At 42.6% G+C, this 27589-nt stretch overlaps 1 protein-coding gene across 1 annotated transcript; it reads right to left on the bottom strand.

Annotated features, from left to right (window-relative positions):
* Window positions 1–4670: 4670 nt before the first annotated feature.
* Window positions 4671–23299, bottom strand: LOC139287146 (SITS-binding protein). Its single transcript, XM_070908135.1, has 10 exons — window positions 22829–23299; window positions 21269–21440; window positions 11856–12063; window positions 11514–11664; window positions 8893–9090; window positions 8169–8437; window positions 7914–8050; window positions 6875–6996; window positions 5028–5207; window positions 4671–4844 (listed from the first exon to the last, which is right to left on the bottom strand). The coding sequence occupies exons 1-10, from the start codon at window positions 23297–23299 to the stop codon at window positions 4671–4673; spliced, it is 2082 nt and encodes a 693-aa protein (XP_070764236.1).
* Between the last annotated feature and the right edge of the window lie 4290 nt (window positions 23300–27589).

Consider the following 27589-nt stretch of genomic DNA (forward strand, 5'->3'; position numbering starts at 1 on the left):
GAGGTTATTAATAAGTCCCTCCACTGAGGTTGCTCGGGGCATATTCAGCTATTAACTTGGATTAAAGACGTTTAAAGACATTGGGATGTGACAGATTTCCAAGAAGGGCACAGGCAGGAAGTGATCACATGGGACAGTTTCCTTCTAGCTCATGTCCACCACTTGTGCGCAGTCTCTCTCACACACACATCTCCACATTGGTACACCCGCCCCGATGTCACCCAGCCCTCGGCTTCCGATAGCAGGCATTTCAACATTTCAAGACTGCATTCCTGAGGCCTGCTTACTCCTCATCTACTGTGGGAACCTGCAGTTTGGCCACTCGAGAAAAATTATCACTTTCAAAGCCAGTCCTTTGTATATCTTTGTTTTTGTATATCTTTATCAAAACCATCTAGTGTGTCCTGGCTTTCTGTGCATTAACAGCTTTTTTTTGATTAGTATTTACAGTATTTACAGAAAAGCAGCATCCTCTCCATTCAAAACGCAAGACATGCAAGCAAACTATGACAAATCCATATAGCACAAGCAACAGACTTCCACCGGCTGGCTTCTGGACAACAAGCCTTTAAATTGTACACCTAATGGGCAAGCTGGAAAACCCATTCACTCAAGAGCAGACGCTGAAACCTAAAACCTTGACTTGCACTTTCTAAAAGTAGACTTTGGGAGAGATCTGCAGCCTCTGCTTGTCACCAGTTTAATTCATGTGTCACTTGCTCCACAACACCTTCAAAGAAAAGAGGGGAGCCAGTGTTGCCTATCCTGTTTTATAAGCTAATCATTCATTGGAGCAGGGATGTTCCCATTTTGTCTGGTGGTAATCACTGGTAGCTGTTAACAGTGGACAATAACATTGTTCTCATTGCAGCTACTGTATGTAGATCATTCGTGTCATTCTTGATTTGGGGTTTTGGCAGGACAATTTGTTTTTCCTGCACTGCTGGACAACTTACGTAAGGCTCCCTTATGCCCCAAACTAATAGGGTTGAATGTTTCATGTTGATTCAGTGAATGAGGAAAAAAATAATTGGGCCGCTGTATGCTGCTGCTAAATGTTAGTTTAAGGGTGGATGTCTTTGGCTGCAAGATCTCTGGAAGGATTTGTGTTATTGTGCCATGATTTCAAATTAAAGTGGACCTTTCAGAGGAGACAACTTCACTGCTCAGAATAAAGGATCAATATCAAACCTATAACAAACTAATGTATTGTACACAGATGGGGGTGGGGTGGGGTGAGGGGGTTATATTTATCTTGAATTCTTGAAATAACATAATATTAAATGAAACTTTGTCAAAAACATCATATGGCATGATGAAAGTAACTTAAGTTGACCCTAGCTCTCTAACCTCTGCTGTCCTCTGAAGAAGAGTCCTCTCTCTCAAGCCTCTTACACTGTAACTTCATCACCTCACAAACCATGGAGCCACACTCGTATGTCTTGTGAATTTTATCTGGCTGAGAACTGCGCCCAGATTTTTAAAAAGAGCCATATGAATCTAAGTGATTAAGGCGAGGGTGTAAACGGAGAGGGTGAGCTCGGCGGTTGGCGTGGAGGGACCGTGCATGTCTGTGGCCAGCTGCACCTGTCTAACTGCGCTAAAGGAGCGGGGCCTGGGGCCCCAAGGTGGAGCTCAGCCAAGGGGCAGCAGGAGAGGAAGGTAAGGAAGAGAGCCTTAGCGGAGGTTGAGCTGAATGTGATTCCCCTGAGAATCTCTCCCACCGCGTGCTCACCAAAGCTATAAATAACTTTTATTTGGTTTAAGTGGAATTAGTGGAGACGTTAGTCGTCAGCATGCTCACAGATACATAGATGTAGACTTTCTGACATGAGGAGAAGGAGGAGCAAGGAGTGTTAATAATAAGAGCCTTTGCAAACACAGATGTACAGTCACACAGGAGCACGCACATGTGCAAGCAGACATGGACATGGATGCAACAAGTAAAAACAATGAATTCACATGATGAAATAATTTCTATTTAGGGTCATTATGGGTGTTGGAGCCTATCCCACAATCCTTCGGTGGCAGGTAAGGAACCAGACTGACAGGTTGCCAGTTCATTGCGTAGACAGTGAAACACACAGAGGCATATTGTCAGACTGGGTGAACACGAAGAGAAAACCAACATGAACACAGAAAGAGCACGCAAAATCAAGGACAGTGGCAAAAAGCAGTCCAGACAAGTAAGTCCCGCTTGAAAGGTGGACTTACTCTTCCACCCTAATGCCCCTCTGTGTTGACTGCTAATATACAACATGAAGATGTCTCGACATGAGCATGAACTTAATCGCTCGAGGAAGTGAAGTAAGAAAATGTAAACTTTATTGCAACTTTGTCATTCTAAGTTCTCTGATTTACAGAAGAGAAAAAAACACTTGTAATGGCACAGTCATCGTAATATGTACATTGCTGATACTGCAATAATCCAGACACGCGTGTTGTCCAGATTTAAGAGTGGCATATTAAGGCACATGGTTCGCTCGGTCTGCAGAGGGAAGGAATAACACATCAAAGCTCTTCCTGCAATGTGTACGTGAACATACCACAGCATTCCATGAGGGCATTAGAACGGGAAAAGCTCTTCAGGCGAAGGGCTCGGGTTGGGAAATCACAGTTTGTCCATTGTACATTCAGCTCTAGGAGAGATTAAGACGTCGATGTGTTCACAACATACTGCGTTGCACTAAGACATTTGGTGATTTGATAAGCTTCAGTAGACCTGAGTGTTGGATACAGTAAACTTGTTTCGATCTAAGTCACACAGTCAATTTAGTGGTAAAGCATTCACTAAGTGATAAGGTTTCAGAGTCTGTATCATCACTGCTGGCCAGTTAAGATTGTCTCGTGAAGAACAAATCAATAAAGAAAAAGCACTGCCAAAGAGCCCTCTCAACTAACTAACTGTACATAGAGCAATGCATCATGGTGCAAAGGCGGTTACATGTCTCCATGGGCTAGTTTTGAATATAATCACAAAAAGAAAATCAGTTATGTCATTTACATATCATTTGCTTAACGCATTTAGTCAGGGTTCAAACCAAATAAAAAAAATATCTTACATAAGTAATCCTACTGAAATAAAGCAAGCGATGGAAGTGGATGTGATAACAAGAACGGTCCAAAGAGTAAGCTAGGTGAAGGTATGCATGAGGGCAGAATTACTCATCAGGGTTTATGTGAAGTGGCCACAGCACCTCTGTGACTTTAAATGTCAGGTAATGATTTCAACAATTTCTGATGAATCCAAGATGGCTGCAAGAGACATTTCTTACATGTATTTTGGGGTCTGAAGAGGTCTTTCCCCCACACCATCCTTTTAGAGGAATAGTTTGACAAGAAGCTCTTTTGCTTTCTTGCTGAGACTTAGATGAGAAGATTGATACCACTCTCGTATCTACAGTTAGGAGACGGTTAGCTTAGCATAAAAACTGGAAACTGGTAGAAGTCACTGCTTCTGGCCAAGAAATAGCCCAGCACATAACCCCTCGTAAAACCACAAAGCATCATTTTTACACATTGGTTTTTGTACAGATGAAACAAGACATAACCTGTTAATTAGTGAGCTTTAGAGGTGCTGGTACACTATGCTAAGATAACCGGCTCTGTGCGGTAGCTTAATATATGTATTTCCCAACATGTGTAACTATCTATTAAGAATCTCCTTTCAACCTCTGTGGTGTCGTCAACAAGGCTTTCTTTAGAACTTCATTTGGCACTCATGAAAGAGCATATCAACACAACATCAGACAGAGTTAAAAAAAAATGCGCAGCCCATTTAAAAGCCCTTACTACAGCAGGTTAGCAAGAAGGTAAAATCTAAATTCAAATGTAAATTGCCAGAGTTACAATTTACAGTGGCTTGGCCTCAAGTCCATGTGGCCTACAGTACTAAGGGACATTCAGATGTGTCCGACAGAGTGGTATGTTGATAAATTAAGTTAAAGTACTCGAAGAATAAGTGCTAAGGGGTGATAGGTTGTTGTGTGTGATGACTCTGTAAAGCAGTGAAAAATCATAACTTGAGGTACATTCATAAAACATCAGCCCGTTGGCCTGATAAGTTCAAGTAAAAGCCTTTCCGATTAGTGAGCAAGACATACGGCACCGCGGTGCGTCGGTCTTAGTACCAGGCTTTTTCTCTGAGCTAATTTCCTCCCAATAAGCATTTCACCCCCAAAAAAAAGCTCCTTCAAACGTTTTCCTTTGTCCTTCTATATCTTCATTTGGTCTTCTCGAGAGATTCAGGTTCTTTTTAAGCAAACGAGGGGCTTGCTTTGTTCCTCCTTATCAAGAGAGCCAGCAGCAACTAAAAATGTAAAGACTGTAGAAATGCAGTATGTAAACACACAGATTTCATACAAAAAAACGGCAGAACAGATCGAAAAGTCCGGAAACAAATCAGCCAAGAGGTAAAACCAATTAACATTTTAAAAAAGGAAGAAAAAAATTGTCACAAAGGAAAAACAAATCATTTTGAACTGTAAAGTGCAAGTATATAAAAAAATCTTTCTACATATCATCTCAGGACAGGGCCTTGAGACGGGGTCAATGGTCTTTAGTGGAAAAGTGCAAGTTGAGAAGAGCACAAGTATTAAAAAAAAAAAGAAGAATTTGATTCAAAACAGTAACAGGATAAGTCAGGTGACTTGGTGGAGGAGTCATGTGACTCAGCTTCTCCGTACGAAAACGGCCACCTCCTCCAGGGGCACAGGGTAGTCCTGTAGGAACGTCCCCCCATCGAACACCTGAGCGTTCTGGCTGTCCTGCCACTGGAAGCCCCCGTCAGGTAAATAAATATCCCTCCGCACCGCCCCCTTCTCCACCACTGGTGCCACCAGGACCTGGAAACACACATACATGTTGGTTTGGTGAAAAAAAATTCAGATGTCAGGGAGATTGTACACTTAATTAGCGAGACATCAGGTTACAGGCCAGGGGTTGATTCGTACACTATCGGATGCCAAGTATATCGGATGCTGACGGAGGGAACACGATCCCTTCCCATCAGAACATCATTAAGTCACCTCGTCTCCCATGAGGAACTGGTCATCGATGGTGAAGGTCATGGGGTCACTGGGACTGAGCCACCACATCGGCCGGTAGATGGGGTTTCCCGTCATCTGCCACTCCTCTGCATACTTTTCTATCAGTGGGACCACATCCCTCTGGTGCTTTGCTATGTAGGTCCGAGTTAGGTTTAGCACCTACGGAGAGAAAAACATGAATGAGGATTACAGTACAGATAATTAGTAGTGTATTTTTTGAATAACCCTGTATTTTCATAATTAGGAGCTGATGTTGCCATTCTGAAAGTTTTTAGAGTCATTGTCAGCCCTTTTGTGGAGCTTTGTTTTCATTCAGAACCACTTATGTCTTTTATTAATATCCAGCCAAATATATTTTCAAGAATTCTGGAGCAACTGAGAAACTGAAACCAACAGGAAAAAAAGAAGCCCTTTCCTAAAGTGAATCATCTGCCACAGCGATTTCAGGACAAGAATAATATTGACAATGAGGCCTGCGAAAGACATTTGTGCCATCTCGACACACAGACATGCAGACAGAAACCCGTTGTTGACTTAGTAGTTTCACACTGTCCAAGTCTTTCTCCGGTCTCCCTCTGGCCACACTACTTCAGCATTCCTGGAAGGGTCACATCTTCTTCAGTGTCCCATGACAAAAACAAAACTTGACCGCATCTATAAAAAATTTATTTTTATGAGTCGGGATTGAGAACATTTGTAGGAATGAGCTTGAAGTCACAGCCCGGGTTTGAGTGGATCTTTCTCTAATTGAGAAGCCAGGCATGTGTGTGGTTTTGAGGTTTTATTGCTATTCGATTCCAATGCGGCCGCTGCTGTGACCTGTCTATGACTGACTGGAGTATTGCACATTCTGGAAATAAAGGTGCGCCACATTTAAAGTACAGTAAGACACCCGTACAATAAAAGACTTGTTTATCATGTGTATTTCTTCTCAGTCTCACTTCCTCCAGGGTTTATAAACCGAAGGCCATGCGAGAGACCAAAATGGAAAACATTGCTGCTGTCAAATGTCTCGCTGTCCAAAAGGCCTATTTTTATCTTTGTCACGCAACACAAGTCACAACCAATATATTTTGCTGCCTCAGGCCTCTCCTAGTGGAAAAAAAAGCGCAGTTGATCACTCCCACTCTGTCACACTTGTCAATTACTCATGGAAATCTTAATTGCCACAATAAAGTATCTTTCCAAGACTTGTCCTCAAATTCATTATCATTCCAGCTGAAGTGGCTCTCGAGAGTGAGAGTGAGCCATAAATCGAGAGGAAGGATTATAATTCAGAACAGATGGACTCTTAACCACAGGTGATGTCGGAAGGGGGCCAAGTAATCGCTCCCATTGAGGGAAGAAGGGAGGAGCAGGGGAGGGGGACAAAGACATAGCATTCGCCCTCTTGAGAAGCAGCAAGTGCTTTTCTTGTTCAGGAACCTGATCCTGGGTCCCACATTGTCAAAAGTATCAATATCTGTCTCCGGACTCTCTGAGATTGTGGGCTTTGTTTTTCTGCCGTGCATGGTGAACAATACATTCCTGATTTCCAGCGGAGAGGGACAGGGTTTAGTCCTGCCTCTCCTGCTGGGAGGGGGTGCCAGGTCTGAGTTTTGACAGACGAGGTCTCAGCAGCCCTCGTGCAAACACACCGGTGGGAACTTCTCAGCATAAGCGATCTTAACCACTCTGCAATAAGGAAGGATAATCTCCCATTCCCTTTTAGAACATCTAATTGACATTCACACATCACTGCATTTGATCTCTCCACTGTAAATCTTCACAAGTGAAAATCTTGTTATCGGGAAAAGAACGTGAACATGAAATTCTGCTTTGTATACCCGGTCCTCTCCGCAGACCCAAGGAGGTGTGTGGAAGCTGATAACAGGGAGAAAGGCTGTGATCTCCAGCCAACGGATGAACAACTCCTCATCTGTGACCAGGTCTCCAGACAGAGAGCCACCTGTAGGAGAGAGGAGGCAGGCAGAGGCAGAGAAAGTTAAGAAACATTAGTAGAACAGTTGAGAACTGGTACTGTGTTCTTCCTCTGGCTTGTGAAATTGGTATATTCAAAAATATCCAGGAGGGATGAGCTGGCTGATTCGGGAAATGAGACCCATTTTCTTTAGTGCTGTATATACTAAAGCATGGGACCATCCTGCAAATACTGGACAAACCACACATCAAGATTGTTTCCACCAACTGGCACAGATCTTTTAGTCTTTGACAGTCAGGAAGGAGTATAAACCTTACAACACACAGACTGTATAACCTACAGAGGAAATTGGAGATGAGTGAACTTCAGGTAAAGCTGTTTATTTACCAGCAAGTTTCCCTTGGGCAACACACAACTGGATCTGGATCTTCAGATTAGAGTTTTTATATACGATATGATTTTATCTGCTGGCTGCCAACACCAGCTGAACCTCGAACCCGGGCCGCTGTGATAAGGACTCAGCCTTGACACGTGGTACGCGGTCTACCCAGTGAGCTACTGATCTGGCTTATACAAGCATAAAATGAACAGTCTACCATGTTTCATGAGAGTACAATTGTATCAGGTCATCTATTCTGTCTGTAGTACTGACAGCTCTCTGTTTTCTCCACTTCAAAGTAAATAGTTTTCTCTCAGACATCAGCTGTTTGACTGGCTGCGATCTGCCATCACAAGAATTTGGAATTTTTGTGTCAAAACTCAGAAGATCAGATGTGGTCTTTGTCCATTTTTTTTTTTTTTGTGAAACAGCAAAGAATTATGCTCTTTTTCATTTAATGTAATATACAATATATATATATATATATATATATATATATATATATATATATATATGTAGTATACGATTAGAGGTGAGAAAAGTGAGCCATAGGCTATGGTATTACCTACTGCATCAGGAATGAGGAAGTTGTATCCCAGCAGAGTGTGGTGCAGCAGGGAGGGAATGATGCCCTTCAGGCCCATTGGGCTCCAGTCGGACTGCAAGGGGGTCATCCTCACAAACAGAGGCTTGTGGCTCGACCTGAGAAGAAAATAGCATCACAACAAGCATAAGCACACATAAGACAAGCAGACAATGGCAGTTGGTACACTACAGATGATAGAGCATACAAACAAGATAAGGTGCTCAAGGGCGTTACCGTGTCCCTGCTGTCACGATGGTGGAGTCTCCTATCCTTGTGGCCAGGTCGGCCAGCAGGCTGATGTACTTGTCTCCACCGAGAGCTTGTGGTGGCCGCAGGGCTTGCTCCTCAAACAGATTCCCTTCGCCCCCCTCCAGCATGACATACTCCATCCCTAAATGGGCCTGCAGGGATCCCACTCTGTCCAGGAACCAGCTCACCGCTCCTGGGTTGGTGATGTTCAGCTTTACACAGAACTTTCCTTGCCACTGACTCATCACAGGGACCTGAAGGACAGAAGTGACTGGTTTATTTTACGCTACTATCATTTTCTGTTTTGGTTAATTCATTATGAACCACAGTGCCTCTCCTGTTGCAATGATAGGTTTTCTGGATCAGGCCATGTTCACACTGCTCTGCTTTCTATCAAACTGCAACTAGTCATCAGAGACAGGCTGCAAGGCAGATGGAAAGTGTCCACATTGGAAAACTTCTGTCTGGTTTCTTTTTTATAAAGAGTAGAGTGTTCCTACAAGTTGAGGAAAGTGTGAGTGTTTTAGTGTTTTAGACATGGAATATGTTTTCTGTGAATGGACCAATCACAATGTAGAGGAAGTGGAGTTCCTTACTACAACAACCTGAATGAAATGAAAGAAACCTCACGCAGAAGTTAATATGCAGAGGACTGTGAACACAGCTAAGTGCTTTACGGGATCATGAGCGTGCTCTACTCGGGTCTCACCAGCTGTCCCTGGGGGGCTGAGGGGAGACTGAGCCAGTAGGCCTCAGTGCCATCCATGAGGGAGGTGTGGAACTGCGTGGTGCCCACGCCCAGGAAAGGGGACAGGGTGATGGAAATGTTAAGAAGCTTGACAAGTGGGAGGTCCCTGGTCAGTCTCTTGGACATCCCCCTTTTCCTGCTGTTGAGGTAGTCATGGTCCTGTGGAGAGACAGAGAGACACACTGCATTAACAGAAAAGTCGACACTTTGCACGAGTAAGGCAACATCATTTAACAATAACTGCCTACACTGCATCTAAAAAATTTACATTTAACAATATAATGTACTAATGAAACAATTCAAATGTTCGTAAACTGGTAGGACAAAGAGTTTTATATTTGACACATTGATCTGTCCATGTGCAAACTGGTAGCTGTGACAACATGGCCTCTGTCAGAACCATTTAACATGTATCATAATCCTTTGGAATTTATATGTTGAAGTCAAAACATGATTATCTAACTGTGGAACAAAACCTTTTAAGAATACAAAGACTGACCCCAGGAGGTGAACCTGCTGTGGGAAGAAAGGGTAGATTAGCACATATTATTCATTTTTTCCCCTGATCTTTCATTTTGTTTTGTTTTTTAACTGAGGTTTTTTTCCCCCAGGCATTTTGCCTTTATTGGATAGTGATAACTGCAGAGACGCTCTACCAGGTGAGCTACTGGGGCTCCCCTTTAATGAGTTTTAATACGAATTCCACATCATTGTCAAAATACTAAAAACTGAAGCAAAGAAGACCAAAACATAGGCTAGCATCTGGTCTTTTCTAAAACTAGGTTTATGAAAAGCTGCATTATATTCTGTCTCAGGAATATGTTTGGAGACATGGCACCCTTATTATTAACCCAAATTTTCCAATGCCAGCAAGTCATTCCAAACTAATACGGAAACTGGAAAAGAAAGGTTGTAGTGTGACTGATAATTTATGAATACTTGTAAAACTGGAGTGAAAAAGAAGCTTAGTTTTTACAGAGGATCACTGTTGCCAGTCTCACTTCTGTAGAGCTTCATGGACAACTTCAAATTCCATAAGTGTCCACGCAGCACTGTGCTCTTAACTGAGTCTTTACGGCAGTTATGGAGGGGGACTGGGAGATGTAGAGCTGAAAAAACTTGTGTTTAATATCTTTGATGTACCAGAAAACTGGAAATTATGGGTGAAGGAAACCAAATGGCATCCATCAACTGACATGTGTTATTCTCCCCCTCTTTTTTTACACCTTCTGAACTAGTGATGGGAACACACTGTAAGCATTGTGTATGTATATAATGAGATGCCCCTCTGCTGGACAGAAACTGTCCTCTGCCTCCTCTTCTTGCATGGTCCAGGTCAGATCCCAGCATCATGCTGGTATCAGGATCACCTACTTTAGTTAGTCTTGGCTGAAATCCCTTCTAATCTCAACACATCTAATTCTTGCCACCACACTCAGAGCAACCTGAGATCAGTTTGGAGAGTCTCTGTTTGTCTTCTCTCAGCTATACATCATCAGGTATTGACTTAGATCCACTTGACTGTGGTCCTGGTGGTCTTGTTTCCTGGTAGTTCCCAACAACATTCAAGGAAAGTAACTGGATAAATGTGAAACAATAATAAACATGGGCGTGCAAAGACCAGAAGAATATCACCTGTCCTTTTGTATTAAAAACACACCAGATATGGACCAACTCATAGTGAAATATATATATTTATATATAATAAGAGATATATATATCACCTAATATATAAATATTAGATGAGCATGTTATATCGCATTTACAAGCTTCAAGACGTAATTCAAAAAGAGTCCTGCGGATAGTGTGGTCTGCACTCAGGGAGACGAATTTTCCAACATGAAGACAAAGCACTAAACCATCTTATTTCTACGTTGTGACATTTCGGCGAACCTGTCCTCCCTCCCTTGCTCCCCGCCTGTCTCCAGCGCTCTGGAGATCCACTTAAGGAAACTCTTTCATCTCTATCCCTGACCAGTTTTGAGCCTCTGACCAATGAACCCTCACCAGCCTCACAGCCCAGATGGCTGAAGAGGAGGATTACGAGAGTCTGCAGCTACACGGCGCAGGAACTGGCAGCATGAAGAGAGGACGAAATAAAAGTACACATGTACCAAAAGATATACGTGTGATATAGAGTGTTTCCTGTTGAAACACGCTATTGAAATTTGGAATTAGATTACTGAAATAACCTAAAGTGGTACAATTGAATCAACGGGATATCTGTTAGCGAGAGAGTTTTTGTTTTTGTTCAAAAATGGGTGATGTTTTTTGGATGGATTTTTTCCCAGTTTTTGCCCTTTGATTCAGTAGAGACACCGTTTTATAGGAAGTAAAATATGCTACGTGGTTACAACCTTAGAACTACCGTAGTAGGATGAACATTAAGTTATTAGCTACATGACTTCCATTTTCACTCAGCTTCAATCTAACATAAACTATGATTCTGCTCTGCCTTTTTGAGGTTTAACTCAATCAAGTGAGATTGTTTGTGCCTCCAGAGCAGGTCTGCCTTTGAAAAATCCTGCTGAAGACTTTGAGGCTGGTGGTAAAGACGTGGCAGCACAGTAAGGAGCACGTACCATGTCAGAGAGGAGGGTGGTGGAATGTTCATTGAGGCTGATGACTCCCTCCCCCAGCTGGTGTCTCCTCAGACGATTAGAGAAGGTCCTCAGCTCCCTCTCCACCTTCGGCCCCGAATCCATGTTGGCGAGCAGCTTCCAGAACGGCAGCCTACGGGACACACGGGGGGATCATACAGAACTCGCTGCTCTGAGGAACCTGGATGGATTTTAGTTTATGACTCCCTAAACACCCACAAAGTTTCAGCCAGTGCTCACTGGACCCACAGAATCCCCCTTCTGACAAGTAAACGAGGCAAGGAAATCCTCAACTCCGCTACCGTTAACCTAAACGGAACTAACCACAGCGCTTTCATGTTGGGCAGCTCCCTGCTGTGCTGGGAGAGCTGTTGCACTGCTTCCTGGTGAGCAGCTTTCACGTCGCGGGCCACACACACAGTGTACTGCAGAGGGAGGCGCTCCATGCTGGGCAGCGACTGCAGGCAGAACTGCTGTCTGCTGTCCACCCCCAGCTGCAGGGGGATATCTGGAGACACAAGCACAGCAACACCTGTGTGGTAGGAAGCAGATGGGAGAGGGTACAGGATGTTAGCTCGCTGCGTCAAGCTTGTCAGACATTCATAATTATTGCTTCAGAGAATAAACAGATAGCATGATGTTTCACTTCAAACAGATATAAGGTGGGCCTTAATGCAAAGCAATAAAAAGTGGTGTAAGCATGAGACAGCCCCTTGCAGATTTCTCTCATATGACATAGTGTGCGAGTGTTACTGAGACCGGGTTGAGTGTGACGGATGGAGTGTTGTGGGAGGCAGAGTGTGGGCTGTGTCAGCTGATATTGCTCCACTCAGATGTGAGAAAAACACCCCCTAGAATGAGATATAGCAGCATGTGGTTAGGTGGCAACGTCTAAGTAGAGAGAGGGGTTAGGTGGCTGGGATATATATCGAAAGTCACATCGGTATTCATTTTTTTCTTCAGAACATTGAAAAAAACACCATCGACTACATCCCTACATCTCGTATTCTCTTTCTCAAAACCAGCATGGAAGAAGAACTAAGAAGAATTGAATGATTAAATTAGTCAACTTTCGCTGTCTAAAAATCTCGACTGTATGTACATACAGCCTTTCAGAGGCCATATGAAATGATAAAATTATGTGAAGCAGATAATTGTGTCCGCAGATGTAGCTGCCCTGCAAGGAATGCCTCGTCCCTCTCAGGTTACCCCTACCCCCTATCCTCACAACTTCTCACCCGTCCTGACTCCCACCTTCTCCCTCCCAGCTTTAACTACCTTCCACTCTGCTCTGCTCTGGATCCATCCCGTCTCAGGTCAGCTGAACCCAGCCCGTATCGATCAGAGCCCAGTTCAGCCCACACTCTGACCCTTGCTCCAGTTTTTTTTACCCCCACAATCAGCTCAAAGTAGCCAAACTTGGATTTGGAGATTTGGAGCTAATCAATGAACAGATGAGGGTGTGAGAGCTGTTTCCAAAGCAGGCAGACAGTCTGAGAACCTGGGCCGAGAGCTTGGCTCACTTCAGCCAACGTTCTCTAGTTTCAATGGGCTTACTGTTCAGTTCACTCATGCAGGCAGGGACCAGGAGCAGGCAGGATACTCATGTACCGGTTTATAATCAGATTAATAGTTTCAGAGATCAGTATTCAAGTGCTGCATAAAGCCTGGTGAAGAGCCTTCAACCTCAGGGTAATTCTCACGTGTTCGCAACGGATAATGTCAAAGAGATACTGGTAACTCCTCAGCTGCCTCTCACAAGGTATTAGGTCACCACCCAACTGCTTGTTACTGACTCATAATGGCAGATAAATGTAGGTTTTTGCTTGAAATGTCGTGACGTATTAATACCTCAAGGGATAAAATGGCTTAAATTAACTTTTGATAAAGCAAAGGTGCCATGAAACTATGCATGTCAACACTGTACATATACAGTGGAGTAGAAAGTGGGGCAGAGGAGAAAATGTTATAGCTTTATGGAAGGATGAAAGAGGAATGCAGGCAGTGGAAATAGAGGCAACCAGAGTACACCAGACACCGGGCAGCCTCGTAGAATGATGTGCAGATACAGCAGGCTGCAAACAGTGTGTTTTACCAAAGTGCACACGGGGCGGAAAGTTGAGTTTGCAAGCATGACTTCTTGAGTCATATTTAATTTTTATGGGAAATGACACTGCGGGGCCTCAAGGAAATGGGACAATCTGGTCAAAAACAGCTGTACCTTTTATTCCATCTTGGACTAAACATGCAGATTTGAATGTTAAATATACTAAATCCTGTCTTATGTGTTTATGCGGTTCTACTCAAAGCACTTTGCATGTACCGTTTTTTTTGTACGGGGAAGTCCTGATTGAAAATGAACTTCTAACCCTGATTATATAAGTGCAGAGCTCTGAGCGACACAGACACACATCTTTGACTGAATAAGAGTATCTCTAGATGCATTTAGAAGAAGGGAGCAGGAATCAATAAGTGTTATTTAAAGAAAGTGAAGCAGGTTTGTGGCCTTGAGTTACAGCCAAGGTGGGGTGCCCTGGAGTTGGAGGGGGGGGGGTATTTTTAGAACAATTCCTTAAACACTCCAAGCTTCCCCCGAAATATTTTCCACTAGCTCTCAAAAGCAAAATGACATGCCTGACTGACCGTATCTGCTCACCTTCAAAGCAGCATATAGGCAAAGGTAAAAATGAACGAAAGTTTATGGGGCAGATTTGACTGATTTGACACGGCCATGCCTCAATTTTACAGCTGCTGAGTGCACACACAAATTAAGCAACCTTCACACACACATGCAAACATATGTGCATTCTCACGCACGCTTTCTTTAATGGGAAACCATAGACTTCCAAGAAAAACAGAGCAGGACTTATAGGACTGTAAAGGTTCCGCACTTCCTCTCGCTCAGTCTGAGCTGAGCGTTTGGAAGGTGGTGCCGGAGGTGACCCCGTGCACCTTCTGATGGGTCAGGGAGGTTTTAATGTGGCGTCGAGGCCCTCAGAGAGAGGCTAGTCTGGACGAAAACTCTGCCGCCTGACTCCCTGCTGCTGTGCACCAGATGGGCTGCACTCCTTTACCTGTCATATTTATACTGTTATTTATGACACCTGTGCACACTCACAGACCTGACTGGGGTTATAAAAGGTGCATTCAAACACTAACTATGTGTGTGCGTGCAAGTGTGTGTGTGTGTGTTCAGGCATGCATTTCCTTAACAATGGAAACTTAGTTTCTGCGCCCAACCTCAAGAAATTGATGGCCACAAAACTGGGAGCTTGCCACGGTAGTAAATTTCCAATTCCATTTATTGAAAAAATAATGAAACACTAAAGAGACCTTCTCTGCTCTATTCCAACCATCAATCAGTTTTATTGTTTCAAGCGTGAGACGCTGTGTTCTCTACAAATTTCCTAAGTAAAATGAGTCCCTCTGACTATCAATAGATCAGACAAGTAATATGAATAATGTGATATTAAATTCCTTTCTTTTCCTTTGTCCTTTTCTTTCACTTCTCAGCTGGGGAAGTTAGCTTACTGTTGAAGTAGAGCAGTGCTGACGTTTTCAGACAACTTCAATGCTAGAGTTTGTTTGATTTCATGTAAAGAAAAGCTTGAATTTGTAAGAGGTAGTTCAGTATTTAAGGAAGGAAACGGAACTGACCTGAGCCACAACAGACTGATTACTTGTTGTGTTCATGTTTTATATTACATCCTCCATTTAAAAAGTCTCTCTTGTTTGTTGTCCTCAATGGAAACTATTAGGTAGGAGACCGACTGTGGAAAGTTTTGTGGGATGATTTTCATACAGTAGCTCTCTCATACAGGAGATGACAGCTTGCTTTTAACAACGCCTCAGTCAGCTAAGTGAGTCATTGTTCAAGTGTTTCACTTCTTACTTGTCCGGGAGAGTCGAGGTTTCAGAGCAGCTGCCCGGGGACCTCCTGGTGACCTATTGGGTAACACGGTGTGTTTTGGGACAGCTTATTTCCGTTCTACATGCAAGCTGAATATTTCGAGCATTTCTTTCTGCATACGTATGACTCAGTGATCTTGGGTTGGCATAAAGACAAAAATGCTAAAGAAATACTCAGCCAGAAGCTATTCAGAAATGTTATTATTTGGTACAAAACATTGCTTAAGCCAGTCGTCTTAATTAGATGTTAGGAGAAAGTGTTCGTATTCACCACCTCTTAATTTTTTATACATTTAAACGGCCTAGAAGTGAAAACATTGGATCTCGTTGGAGGTCCACTTACTAGCTTTTTTTTGACTTTTCAACCGCATCTCATGGTCATCAGAGGATGGTCATCTGTGACCGGACAAAGCAGACAGCTAAAATTGATGCATTTTAAAAAATGTCTTTCCTGCGGATGTTTTGGACTCAGATTGCTGAATAACAATCAAAATTTCACTATTATTCTGTCTGTGGTTGTCTTGCTTCCTTTTCTATTGTATCCATAATGGAAATATGTTTTTACTTACTGTTCTCATCCTTGTCATTATGAGGTTCTGTTGTGTCAAATAAAACTGATTAAGTATCCATGACAGTTACATAACTTTTATCCCTATCTGTCTGTTGCACTTGGCTGGTTCCCTCCGAGAGACCAAACAACAAATGAGCAGGAACAGTAAAGTATCATTTCTTTGAATCCCTCATGGAAAGATTGAGTCAGAGATAAAAATAAAGAAAATGGAGTGGGAGATAATGAGCTGAAGGGGAGAAAGAATTATACTAAAATGAACGACGGAGAGACCAGAGACATAAAGAGAGAGAGAAAGAGGTAACGTGTATCCACATTTGCACATATATTGTATATGTGTGCATCTGTGTGTGAGGTGCTGTCTGGTCCTTTGAGTCCTGTAGAAATTATATCTGATTCTGATCTCTGATGCTCACTTCATAAAGGATAGCATGTGGGGAAAAAGCAGATATGAAGAGGCAATGGATAAATTACTTTTATTGGATTCCGTCTGAGTGCAAGAGAGCTATGTGATGTTAGAGCTATCACACTCTCACTTATTACAACGGCCTGCTGAGAAAACAAATAGGATGTCTCCAAGCCCTTATTTGTAATGATGAGTGGGGGAAACTTTGATGAGAGATGAGTATCTGCATGTGGAATGAGGTGCTCTGAGGATGAATTATGCTCAGATTAAAAGAATAAGAGAATTGTTCCACTCTCAAATATAAAACTATATTTGAGGGTAAAAAAGCAAAAAAATTAATTGCGTGCTAATATCCAAATAGCATGGTATATATATCTATATATATATATATAAGCATTCAAATAAATAATATCATATCTGTGTGTGGATACATTACATGGATACTCAATTTATTTGGTTATTTTACTTTTTAAATCACTAATTTCAAATAAACATTTTAACTATTTAGTTATTTCTAATCTAATGTGTGTCTTTTACCTTTTTATTCAGTAACGGCAGCGATGTTCTGATTCCCCTATCAACAATTTATTATTATCGTGTTCCCTCATTATAATGAGCTCTGAAATGTAATCATTTAGCTGTTGAAGGTTTTGAAACGGGAAACTGCCATCATTTCTACTTCTACAGATAAACCTGCTTTAGCATTCAAAACACTGACAGCTGTGTTATAAAAATATTCTGCCTGAACAGAACTGTATCCATGCAAATCCCTACAGCACAGAGATTTTAGCAAGAAAATATAAGATAGTTATAAAGTGGCCAGAACTAAGGCTTGAATCGATACTGTAAACATGTTGTTATATAGTACACTAATAAACATCAAGATTTTAGCAAATTTAAATAACAAGTAGATTGTAGCTGTGGTTTAATGAAGGAAGTCAGAAATAAATTATGGAGAAAATGTCGATCCATATATGGATTCAATTATTTAAATAGACAATTTTGTTTCAAACACTGACCCTCAGTGGACACTGTAGAAACAAAAACGAAGGCATCAATGTGAATTAACAAAATTAATTAGTTGGTGCATCTGCCCATTGCTATAATGGTATGTCCCTCCAGTATTGTATCGAGCCAACAGGCAGCACCTGATTACTCAGTCATGTGATTTGACCGTGTGCAGTAATTATTTTATAAAAAGTTTTCCACTGCTGACATTTGTTCACTAAAGCCCCATGTGAACTGTATCCTTAAGACCTCCAGTTGACTAAATGTAGGGACAGCTTCTCCCTGAGAGTCCCTTCTTATGTTTTTAATGCAGGATGTCTATACTGATATCTAATCTGTTCTTAGTAGCCCAGTTGTTTTTGTATGGATAAAGACAGGTGGGGCTATGACAAGTTCCTCCAGTTGGCAACACTCTCAAATGTCACTCTACTGCACAGTTGCATATATCTTCTCTCCTGTCTCTCTGCTTTACTTTTCTGCTTCCTCTTTACTTTGCTACTCCTTGTCTCTTCTTGATTCTGTATAACATCAACTATCACTGTACTGTATGCAGTCATTCTGTCGCTCTATGCTTCGGCCTGTCTGTCGTGCTCTTTAGCCGTCCCCAGGGGTCCTCTTAGGTTAGAGACGTCAGTCACGGCTCCATATTCCCTGCCACATTTATAATGCGCTCCTATGACTAACTAGAGTCAGTGAAGACAGGTCCCATGCACACACAACGCCTCACATGTACAACAGAAATATCGCGTCAATGGTCAGTGAGCTCACACAGCTGTGAGGCCTGATATTATGCTAAAACTGCAGTATGTTTGTTTTCAGGAAAAAAGGCTAATAAAATGACACGTGTGGTGACTCTTTTTCTTTTTTTTTTTATTACCACTGGAGTGCTGCCTTCCATGAATCTGTTTTGAGGAAAACAAACATACTGCAGTTCTTCTTTCACCCGACTAAAACTCAGAAGCGCACCAGCATTCTCGCATGAACTAATAACTCATTGGAGTAAAACTATGAGTTGAGTGGGAGCATCACAATACACCTTTGGACCCTACTGGTGCAAAGCACAGTCAAGAGAATAGGGACCAGTATCAAACATTGTGCTGTTCCAACCATGATGTGCTGAGAGTTGGTGTGTATAGCAGCTTTTCTTGAGAGGAAACTAATATTATTGACTGAGAGTCTCATGTATAAATATACAGTGAATTTTTGCGTTGAATTCACTTTTGTTGACATAGTGAAAGCCTGGTGGTGTTTTCTGTGCAATTTCACTTAGAAACAATTAACACAAAATATGGTCATAAATTACATTGAGTCTATATAAAAAATAGATTCATTTTATATGTTGTCTTTATCATACGTGCTGTCAGTGATTTTTAGTCCTGCATTCAATTAGATTTGTTCGGTTTACATCCAAAAAAATTATTACATCCCACTGCCAAAACTAGAAACAAGTCAATAATCTGATTAAGCCTTCACACGGTTGCATAAACTCACAGTTCCCCATAATGATCCTGTTTACTATCCAGACATAACTGCGGATTGTTTTTCTCCATAAAAGCTGCTATAATTGTTTTCTGTCCCACCACTATTAATCACAACAATAACACAGTTATGACCGTACCACATCATGCTGTTCATCGCAGCCGCAGTCATCTATGGCAATTTAAAATGTGATGCTTCAGGTTCTACATTTGTCAGAGCCACTGGAGAGAAGAAGATGGCAAAGGCAACTGTTACAGTCTGATGATCGGGGCGTTTTAGGATGAAGGTAAAGAGAAATAATGGAGGTTGTTTGCGTATGTGGACAGGAGAGATAAGTTTCACCGTGTTCATGCTTGGGTGGTTGTTTTGCAGGAGCCTGGTGCTGCTCATACAGGATCAATGATTTATTCAAGGTAACCAGAGGATCTCATGTGCGCATTTTACTGGCATAGTTGAATTTAAACTGTTCTACTTCTCGTTCTACAAACAGATGTGTCTACTGGTTAGAAAATAATAATGAAAATGTCAGACAAGCAAACAGTTACATGCAGGACATAAAAACTGTTTGTCTGAGTATGACAGGTGGGAGTGAGGAGGTGGGCAGGCGATCAGCTGTGGTGTCCGTCTTAATGTAACACCAAAAACAGCATCATTGACACTCACCATGATGTCACCATGTCACCACCTGCAACATATGACCCTACAGGTCTGATGGTTAACCGCTTCATTAGTGGTGTGTTATACAGCACATGCTTCAGCAGGTGATATAATAATGATTTATTTCTATGATCTAATTACTTCTCATCCTAAATAGGAAAGCAGCCAAGTACAAATTTCAAGACGTCTTCGATTGTGAAAAACGATTCCCTCTGAGGCAAATGTGCACATTGTGCAAATCTGAGAGCCAAACAAAAACATCCTTGAACTTTAAAGCAAGATATCATGTTAAATATACCTTTAATGCTCTGATAGGCATCGTTGTCATCGCTGAGCATCAGTTTGCTATGTTTGGGGCTATGTACAGTATGTGTCTGCGAGTGGTTGCTTAGCAACGTTCAAACAGTTGTTCTCATCGGGATCTCATCTCATCTTTTTTCTTTTTTTTTTCTCTCTGTGCAAAGCTAAACAGAGAAACAAAGGGTTATGGGGTCCTGATAATTACTGCCGTCCTCTCACAAGGTGGAAAAGGGATTTGAGTCATGTGACTCTCTTGTTAAGCCTGCCACTGTGTTACATAACATCCCAAAGTGTGTATGGGTGTGTGTATGTGTGTATGTGTGCATTTGTGTCTGTCAGTATGTGAATGAATGAGCGTGTGAGACTACGGCCGTTTGTTTGTATCACCTCATTGGCAGATGTTGCACCCTTCGCCCTGATGTAGATGCTGATTGGCACTTTAACTTCATAGCCACTCAATACACACACATGCACAGGACACAAGTATACGCCGAAGAAAAGCACATGTAGCATTGGGCATGTATGTAAATGGGATATTTCAATGCAGTCTGATTTTTAAGATAAAAATGAAAATAAATAAAACAAAACAATACAATGTTCATGTAAAGAATGAAGAATAATAATCGTTGGTTTGAGCAGCAGCTCAGTGAGCAAACTCCACACAAAGACAACTGGAGAGCAAAGTCCCCGAGGTTAATGCTATACCCGCTACCACACAAACACACACATGTACACACACGCGCACACCACAACGTTCCTCATCAGTCACATTAACCATTCACATCCGCCAGTGGTCCCTGCCTCCCCCCTTTGCCCCCAGGATAAAATCTAACACCCCCAAAATAACCCGGTGAGTTATAAGAGTCAGCAGGGCCTTCATCCAACCTGCCCTTTTAATAGAAACAAAAGGCAATTACCCCGGTATCCCTAAGAGTTAATTTAAGATGCTAAAGGTGTTTTGCCTCCCTTTGTAGTCTAATCTCTAAATTAATAAACTGAGATGCCGCAGACAGTATTGTGTTTCACTCTATTTGTGGGGCAGCTGCCCTATCCAGTCGGCGGCGTGTGTTTTGGGGATGCTGGTTCTGGAGGTGGTCGGACCATTTTTCTCAGCTCACACACAAACAAACACATGCATGGGGGGGGGGTAAGAAAACATAACATCCAGGGCTTCCCTACGCCCTGGGATTCACGCCACACATTGTATACCCGCTGATGTGAGGTCAGATTTCCCCGAGCCCTTGTGCTAACCCTGCACCAATGGCGAGTGTGGAAAAACAGCTGACCCATGTGTCCTTTTTAAGATTTGAGAAGGTCTTTCTTATTGTAACAGGCCTGTAGATGTGAAGAAGAACTATGACTCCACTTTTGCTGATGAGATAGTCTCCAATTCCAACAATGACCTCTCACCTGATGAGCCCAGGAAGTAGCGTTCCAGGGCAGAGCCGAAGCCAGAGGGATTGTCCTTAAGATTGCTCACAACGAAGGGCTGCGTGGTGGCGTTCTGATCGTTGATCGGCCAGGTCTGACCCCGGACACTGGCGCCGCCATACCAGGACACGTTGGTCATGGAGAAGCAGTCCTGGAAAGCATGAAAACACACACACATGCAACCACACACAAAACAAAAACACAGTGTGAGAGAGAAAGACACATAGGGAAAGGAAAGAGGAAGAAGACGGTTTACATGAAGACAGGGCGAAGAAATTTAGGAAATTGATGCTGACTGGACAGTTTCACACTTTAATTCTTTTTTTTTTTTTTTTACATTCAGCACCCTCAAACATGTAGTGAATATTTTAAATGCTTTAAAACTTAAAAGTCAATGATGAATGTAAATTTCAGTTATGAGTGGGTATAAGGTGAATTTGAAGTTCATTTGTATGTTCCAGTATAGATGAAACTAATCTTTGACATTCAGTGCAGAGAGTTGCAGGGCACAGAGCGGTATGTGATGGCTGGTACATGAGACTGTCAGAAAGCATAGCAGGCAGGAGGGATTGAATGACAAGAGTGTTTTCTAAGAGAAAGCTTGTCCTTCCTCAAAGCGACTTTACGCGCTGGAGGGGAGGAGGGAGGAGCGGCGCAATGCGCAAACCGGGAGCTCATTTATTTCATGTCTGCAAATCCAGGCTCTGTTAAGGAGTTTCACAACAGGTGCCAAGTGGTCACCTGAGAGGCATCAGGCAGTATTTTGGAAATCAGGAAAAGAAAAATACAGGCGACTTTAGTTTGGAAAGATTTTCTGTGAGCAGTCGCGCCACATGACAGGGAGTTATGGCGAGGAATGTTCCAGTGGGGACAGATTAACCTCCCCAAACATCCCAATAGTTAAATGCCTTTGATAATTAAGCTTGGAGAGGGGGGTGGGGGGTACAGTAAGTACTGTGCATGTCAAAAAGAACAACTGTGACGAAGCAGATTTAACACGAAGTGTGTTCCTCTCAGTTAAATCGAGGGAGAGGATGAGGGAATCACGCAAACTAATTTCTTTTGGTCTCAAATGAAATGAAATTTCATTAGATTTAATTAAATTTCAAAACAACAAATCCAACAAAATGAAATCATTAAAATCAAACATAAATGGTTGTGTTTTTATCTGAATCGTATGAGCCAAATTCTTTATGGAATTGAATTATAAACACAGCCTGCTGCAAAAAAAAAGCCTGTTTTTTGAGACACCTTTTAAATTTCCGTTTGAAAAACATTTCCACAACAATTCCACTTGTTTCTAATGCAGGCTCTTGTGATTTAAACACAGTTGTTGTGTTTTTTTAGGTTTTAAATGTGACCAGGGGCCTTCATTGTGTTTTACATTGTGCACCAACATCACAGCAGCCATGCATAATCACATGCCAGTTAAAACCGAGTAAACTGCTTTTTGCACATTTGCGTAAAATGGCATTTTCATGAGATTGACTGTGTTTTAGTGCGGACTGGCTGTTGGGTGCACACTCACAGAAACCCTACCTTCAACTCCACATGACAGTGCACCGGCACCCAAGTCATACTGTAGCACTCCGTCTCCGTCTCCTCGTTCACCTCCAGCGAGATCTTCACCTCGGCCACCGAGTCCCACGTATAGCAGAACTCCGTTTTGTTGAGCCAGCACAGGTTCCTCACGAAGGGAACCTCGATGTCGGGGTTCCCCACGTTCCCGACGTCTATCTCCACATAGGTCTTGTCCTCCGTCAGGGTCTGTATGACCAGCGAGTGGGTCCTTCTCTCCCAGATCAGTCCGCTAAAAGTCCCCCTGAGGATCCAGTTCTTGTTGGGCTGGTCCACCACTTGCCAGTATATGATCCCGATGGTCATGACAAAGAAGACGGCCACCCCGAGGCAGGCTATAGCTCCTTTCCAGGTCTCGTTCATCTCCTTCAATCCCGTGTCCCATGTTACCTCTGGGATGGGGCTAGGGTTCCTATTTCGAGCGTGGGGCATTGTTGCTTTTGAGATCAGCAAAGAATCAAACACAAAAAATGCTGCAGAACTCTCTGTGCGTCAGAAATCTCTGTTGCTTCATCATGTCATGGTGTTTTCAGTGAGGCTACAGGGTAAACCAGCCTGCTCTTTATCTTTACACCGTTTACACTGTTGGGTTTTTTGTTTTGCGCAATTGTGCCAGCAACAGAGACCTGTCATGTGAAGAAAGCTGTGAGAAGAAAAAAAATCCCAGCGAGGAAATGAAACAGTATGAATGAATAATTGACTTACCACATACTGCTGCTGCTTTAAAAGAGTTGGATTTGTAAATTGCATTGGCTGCAGTGAGCTCGTGAGCAGCCTCAATCCGGGTTTGGCAGCAATGCCTACGAATAGCTCCTAAGACGCTGTCTTGCTTGCCCTGCACTTTCTGACGTAACGCCGGGTTGTTTCTTCAGAGGAAAGGTAGAGAGAGGGAAATGGGGGATCAGGAGGGTTTGGCTGACTCTTGGAGCTGCACGCCGGGGCGAGGAGGCCACGGACAGCCTGGAAGGGAGGGACCCCCACACGTGCTCGCAAACTCCCCGTGCGCTCTCCGTGCGTAAAGACCGTGGAGACTTGTCATCCGGTGGTTTGGTGGACGGTCAGACGCGCAAGGCCGGGACACTTGCCTTATCCACATTTGATCTTGTGGTGTTTTACGTTTCATTGGAGAGCAAAGACAACCACTGCTGTCTTCATGCTATGTGTAACTGGCTACATTTAATAGGCTTATTCATCAAATTGACCAAGAGGTTAATAATACATTTTCAGCCATTAATGATTGTTTCACTTGTTCCAGGAATAGCACGAAATTAGTTCGTTTTGAAGATTTGGTTTGGATCCAGGGACTCTGTGGCATGTAGAGGTTAATGTGGAGTTTTCAAAGAGAGATGAATCACCTGACATCCAGCTGATATTCCTGCTGAAGCTCCAGAGCCATAAGCAAGTATTATAAATGTCATTATAGATCGCTTTTACTCTATTACACCCTTAGATTTACAATACACTCCATCTCACCTCATCTCAAGCTCTGTTGAAGTTCTTGTGAAGGATACTAAATCTAAAACATAAATGTGCAAATTAAATCTGTAGCCCAAAAGCCAAACTTCGTGTTAAACTAAACCTTATAATTTCTTATGGAGGTATTACATGTTATTAGACACTGAAATAGACCAATAGATCAAATGAATGCAAGAAAACACAAAACCTAATATATTCCATAAAGTATTTGCTGATTCAGATCTGATCCTGAACTGAAAATCTATCACCAAGATGAGAAGAATTTGCTTCTTTTAAATCCAGAACTCCTCTCTGACCTTTCTATTAGAGTCATTTTCCTGCAACTTGTTATCCTGCAACTGCCTTATTTTCCTTTTACCAATATAGTGACACTGCTTTCCGAAAAATTCTGACACCCGTGAAACCATAATATGCAAATATGTAGGGTTGATTTTTAGCCTCAAATAAATAAAGTGAGACAGACTAGCCCCGATATGCAGCACTAGTTTAGCTGAAGGGCTAACCTACATACAGTATCCAAACTGCTATGACCAACAGAGATTTTTCTAGCTTGTGTGTTGGGTTTATTATTAGTTTTACTGACACATTTTAGGCCTTTCATTGCTTGTGCTTTAGGGGTACCAAAAAGGGGGCAAAAAACAAAACATGAAGCAATACAAGAATCTGCGGTGGATTCAGGGTGTGTTGCGATAATTCAAAATATATTATAGGATGTGTGAGGTTTAATGTGCTGTGTGGCTCATGTGGTGCGCTGAAGACATCGGAGGGCAGGAATGTTGTTTATGAGTGCCTCAAGGGTAGCGGGTGGTGGTGTGATTGGTCGAAGGTGGCATTTGTTGGCATTTGGACTGTCAACATCCATTGTGTCTGGAGTTACAATGTCAACATAGTATAGTTGGACTACTGTTTGACAATAAATGTGTGCATGTACATGTATGTGGACTTACGATACAAAGCAATGCTCAACTCTCAGCTCTCACTGAAGCATATCCTTTGTCATAACTTTCTGAAACCTAAACTGTATACAGATCGTGTTGACTCATTTTAATTCAGTTCTCACTATCCATTTATTTCAACACAGTTCTTAAGGTAACATGGTCATGGCTCTACTGGTATCCAACAACAACTTTATCGGACCCAAAAATAAGACAAGAGGAATCAAAGCTTGAACAATGTTGTTGTGTTTGTAGGTTAAGGCCTTCTGCAGTGCCGTGCACAAGATATCCCAAGAGTGTCGGCTGACATACCTCGAAGATCAGTTGCCCCTGTCCCCATTTGTGCATGTCAACCCCCCCCGATCCATCACATAGCTCTGGCAGGGGCAGAGACACTGGATAAGGCTGTGGGAACCTGTGTGAGCACTCTACCTAATCACCCCACTCCGACTGTAGTCAATTTCAAAATCTCTGGAAATCAGCGTGTGATTGTGTGTGACTGCCAAACTTTGAGGACAGAATGAGAGAGATGATTCTGTTACGTTTGTTTCTTGTAGGAAACAAACAGTGCAAAATTAATGATTCACAGTAAATTAGTGTGTCAGTTGTTCTAATTTGATAGTCTAAGCTTTTACTGTTTCAGATGTTGCATTTTATAAGTGGGTTCAGGTGCATGTACATGTGCTGGACAAGTGTTTGTATGTTTGTGTGCGCATGCTTGCCTTCGAACCCCTGAAATTCAAGTTCAACGTGGGCCTTGTGGCAGCCAGGCTCCTGGGTCAGAGGTCAGGCTTATGACATCAACGGAACATCCAGGGGGGAGGGTCTAAATTTACACGCCACCCAGATTTCCCCCAGCTCCATCCCTCATGGCTATTAATAGGCAGAGGACTGCTGCGTGGCATGCACCCGCTCCCTCCGAGAGTGTGAACATGGGACATGAAAAAACAGAGGAATCTGACCTGAACTGGCCACTACCTCTGACCACTCATTTAGTGTTGAAGGCAAAGGGGCAAGGGTTTAATTAGGTGTGCGGCGGAGGGGTTAATGGTTTATGTTTTGTGCGTCACATGGACTTACTGCTCCATTGAGAAAGTTGTGATCGTTGCAAAATGAAAACTTCTTATAAGTAATTTAAAAAATACAGTCACTCTGGTGCATCACATCTCAGGACCAAATACTCTTGAAATGATCCTGAAGTACCTGCTCTGTATTTATGAAGTCCTACTGACTTAATCTCAAATTATCTTGCAAGACTAAGCATTTGCAGCCATGCTAGCAGCTCTGTGCGGCTGTACTTGTACTACAGCGGTGCTTTGAGCTAAATGCTAAAATCACCATGCTAACACTAAAGCACTAAACACAGTAAGTACAGCTGAGGCTGATGGGAATGTGATTAAGGTCAGGAGGATTCATCCTCTGTTTCCACCAAAATTCATGACAATCTATCCAATACTTTGTCATTGCAGTAGAAAAATGTGAGTATAGATCGATTGACTTGACCTTATGGATAACAAGCCACTGAGGCCCACAGTCTTGTATCTAGGAAACATCTGCTACAGATTGTCAACGGGGGATGAGAATGGTTTTATAAACAACTGCTGCCAAAAATGATAATTTGCTCCCCCGACACAGTTCTGCCTCATCCCTGACTGTGATACATAACACACATAACATACTGTAGCCCAAGCCTACTGTATGAGCCTGGCCTGTGACAGACTGAATTGGCTCTCTCTGTCTTCGATCATGTTCCTGTAACCTGCTCTTCATCCACTTTTCTGTGGCTCTGTGCAAGGTGCTACTGCTGCTGTTGACACAATCTTTGGAATTAGGTGTTTTGCATATAAAGGATTTCAGAAAAACTCAAGTTATCTGGGGAAATGATTCAAGGCCTGAGGATGGTCCATTTTTCAGGGAAGGATGAAGTGGCTTCAGAGGGAAACACTAAAAACAGCGAGTCCCGTTACATGCAAAACTATTCACTTCAGCTGACAAACTTTTCCATCTTCACGTCTGGATCTTCAATTTACCGTTTTCCTTTTTTCTTCTCTAGGATACTCAATACCGACAACTTCTCCTCCGGCTGCCCAAGAGTCGGAGGGAGAAAGTTTCCATGTGGCCCCAGCGCCCGCTCTTGGCGGGACAATCCCACTGTAGACCAAACTGTTTCCGTCTATCCACCTCTGCTGTTAGAGCACTCCCTCCTCCCCCCTTAACTTTCTCCTCTTTTGTACTGTGACAAACAGCCACTTTCCACTGCCCCAGACCTGAACCTTGATTCCTATTCTCTCTCTCTCTCTCTCTCTCTCTC

Source organism: Enoplosus armatus, chromosome 6 (genome assembly GCF_043641665.1).
Source record: "Enoplosus armatus isolate fEnoArm2 chromosome 6, fEnoArm2.hap1, whole genome shotgun sequence".
Taxonomy (NCBI): Eukaryota; Metazoa; Chordata; class Actinopteri; order Centrarchiformes; family Enoplosidae; genus Enoplosus; species Enoplosus armatus.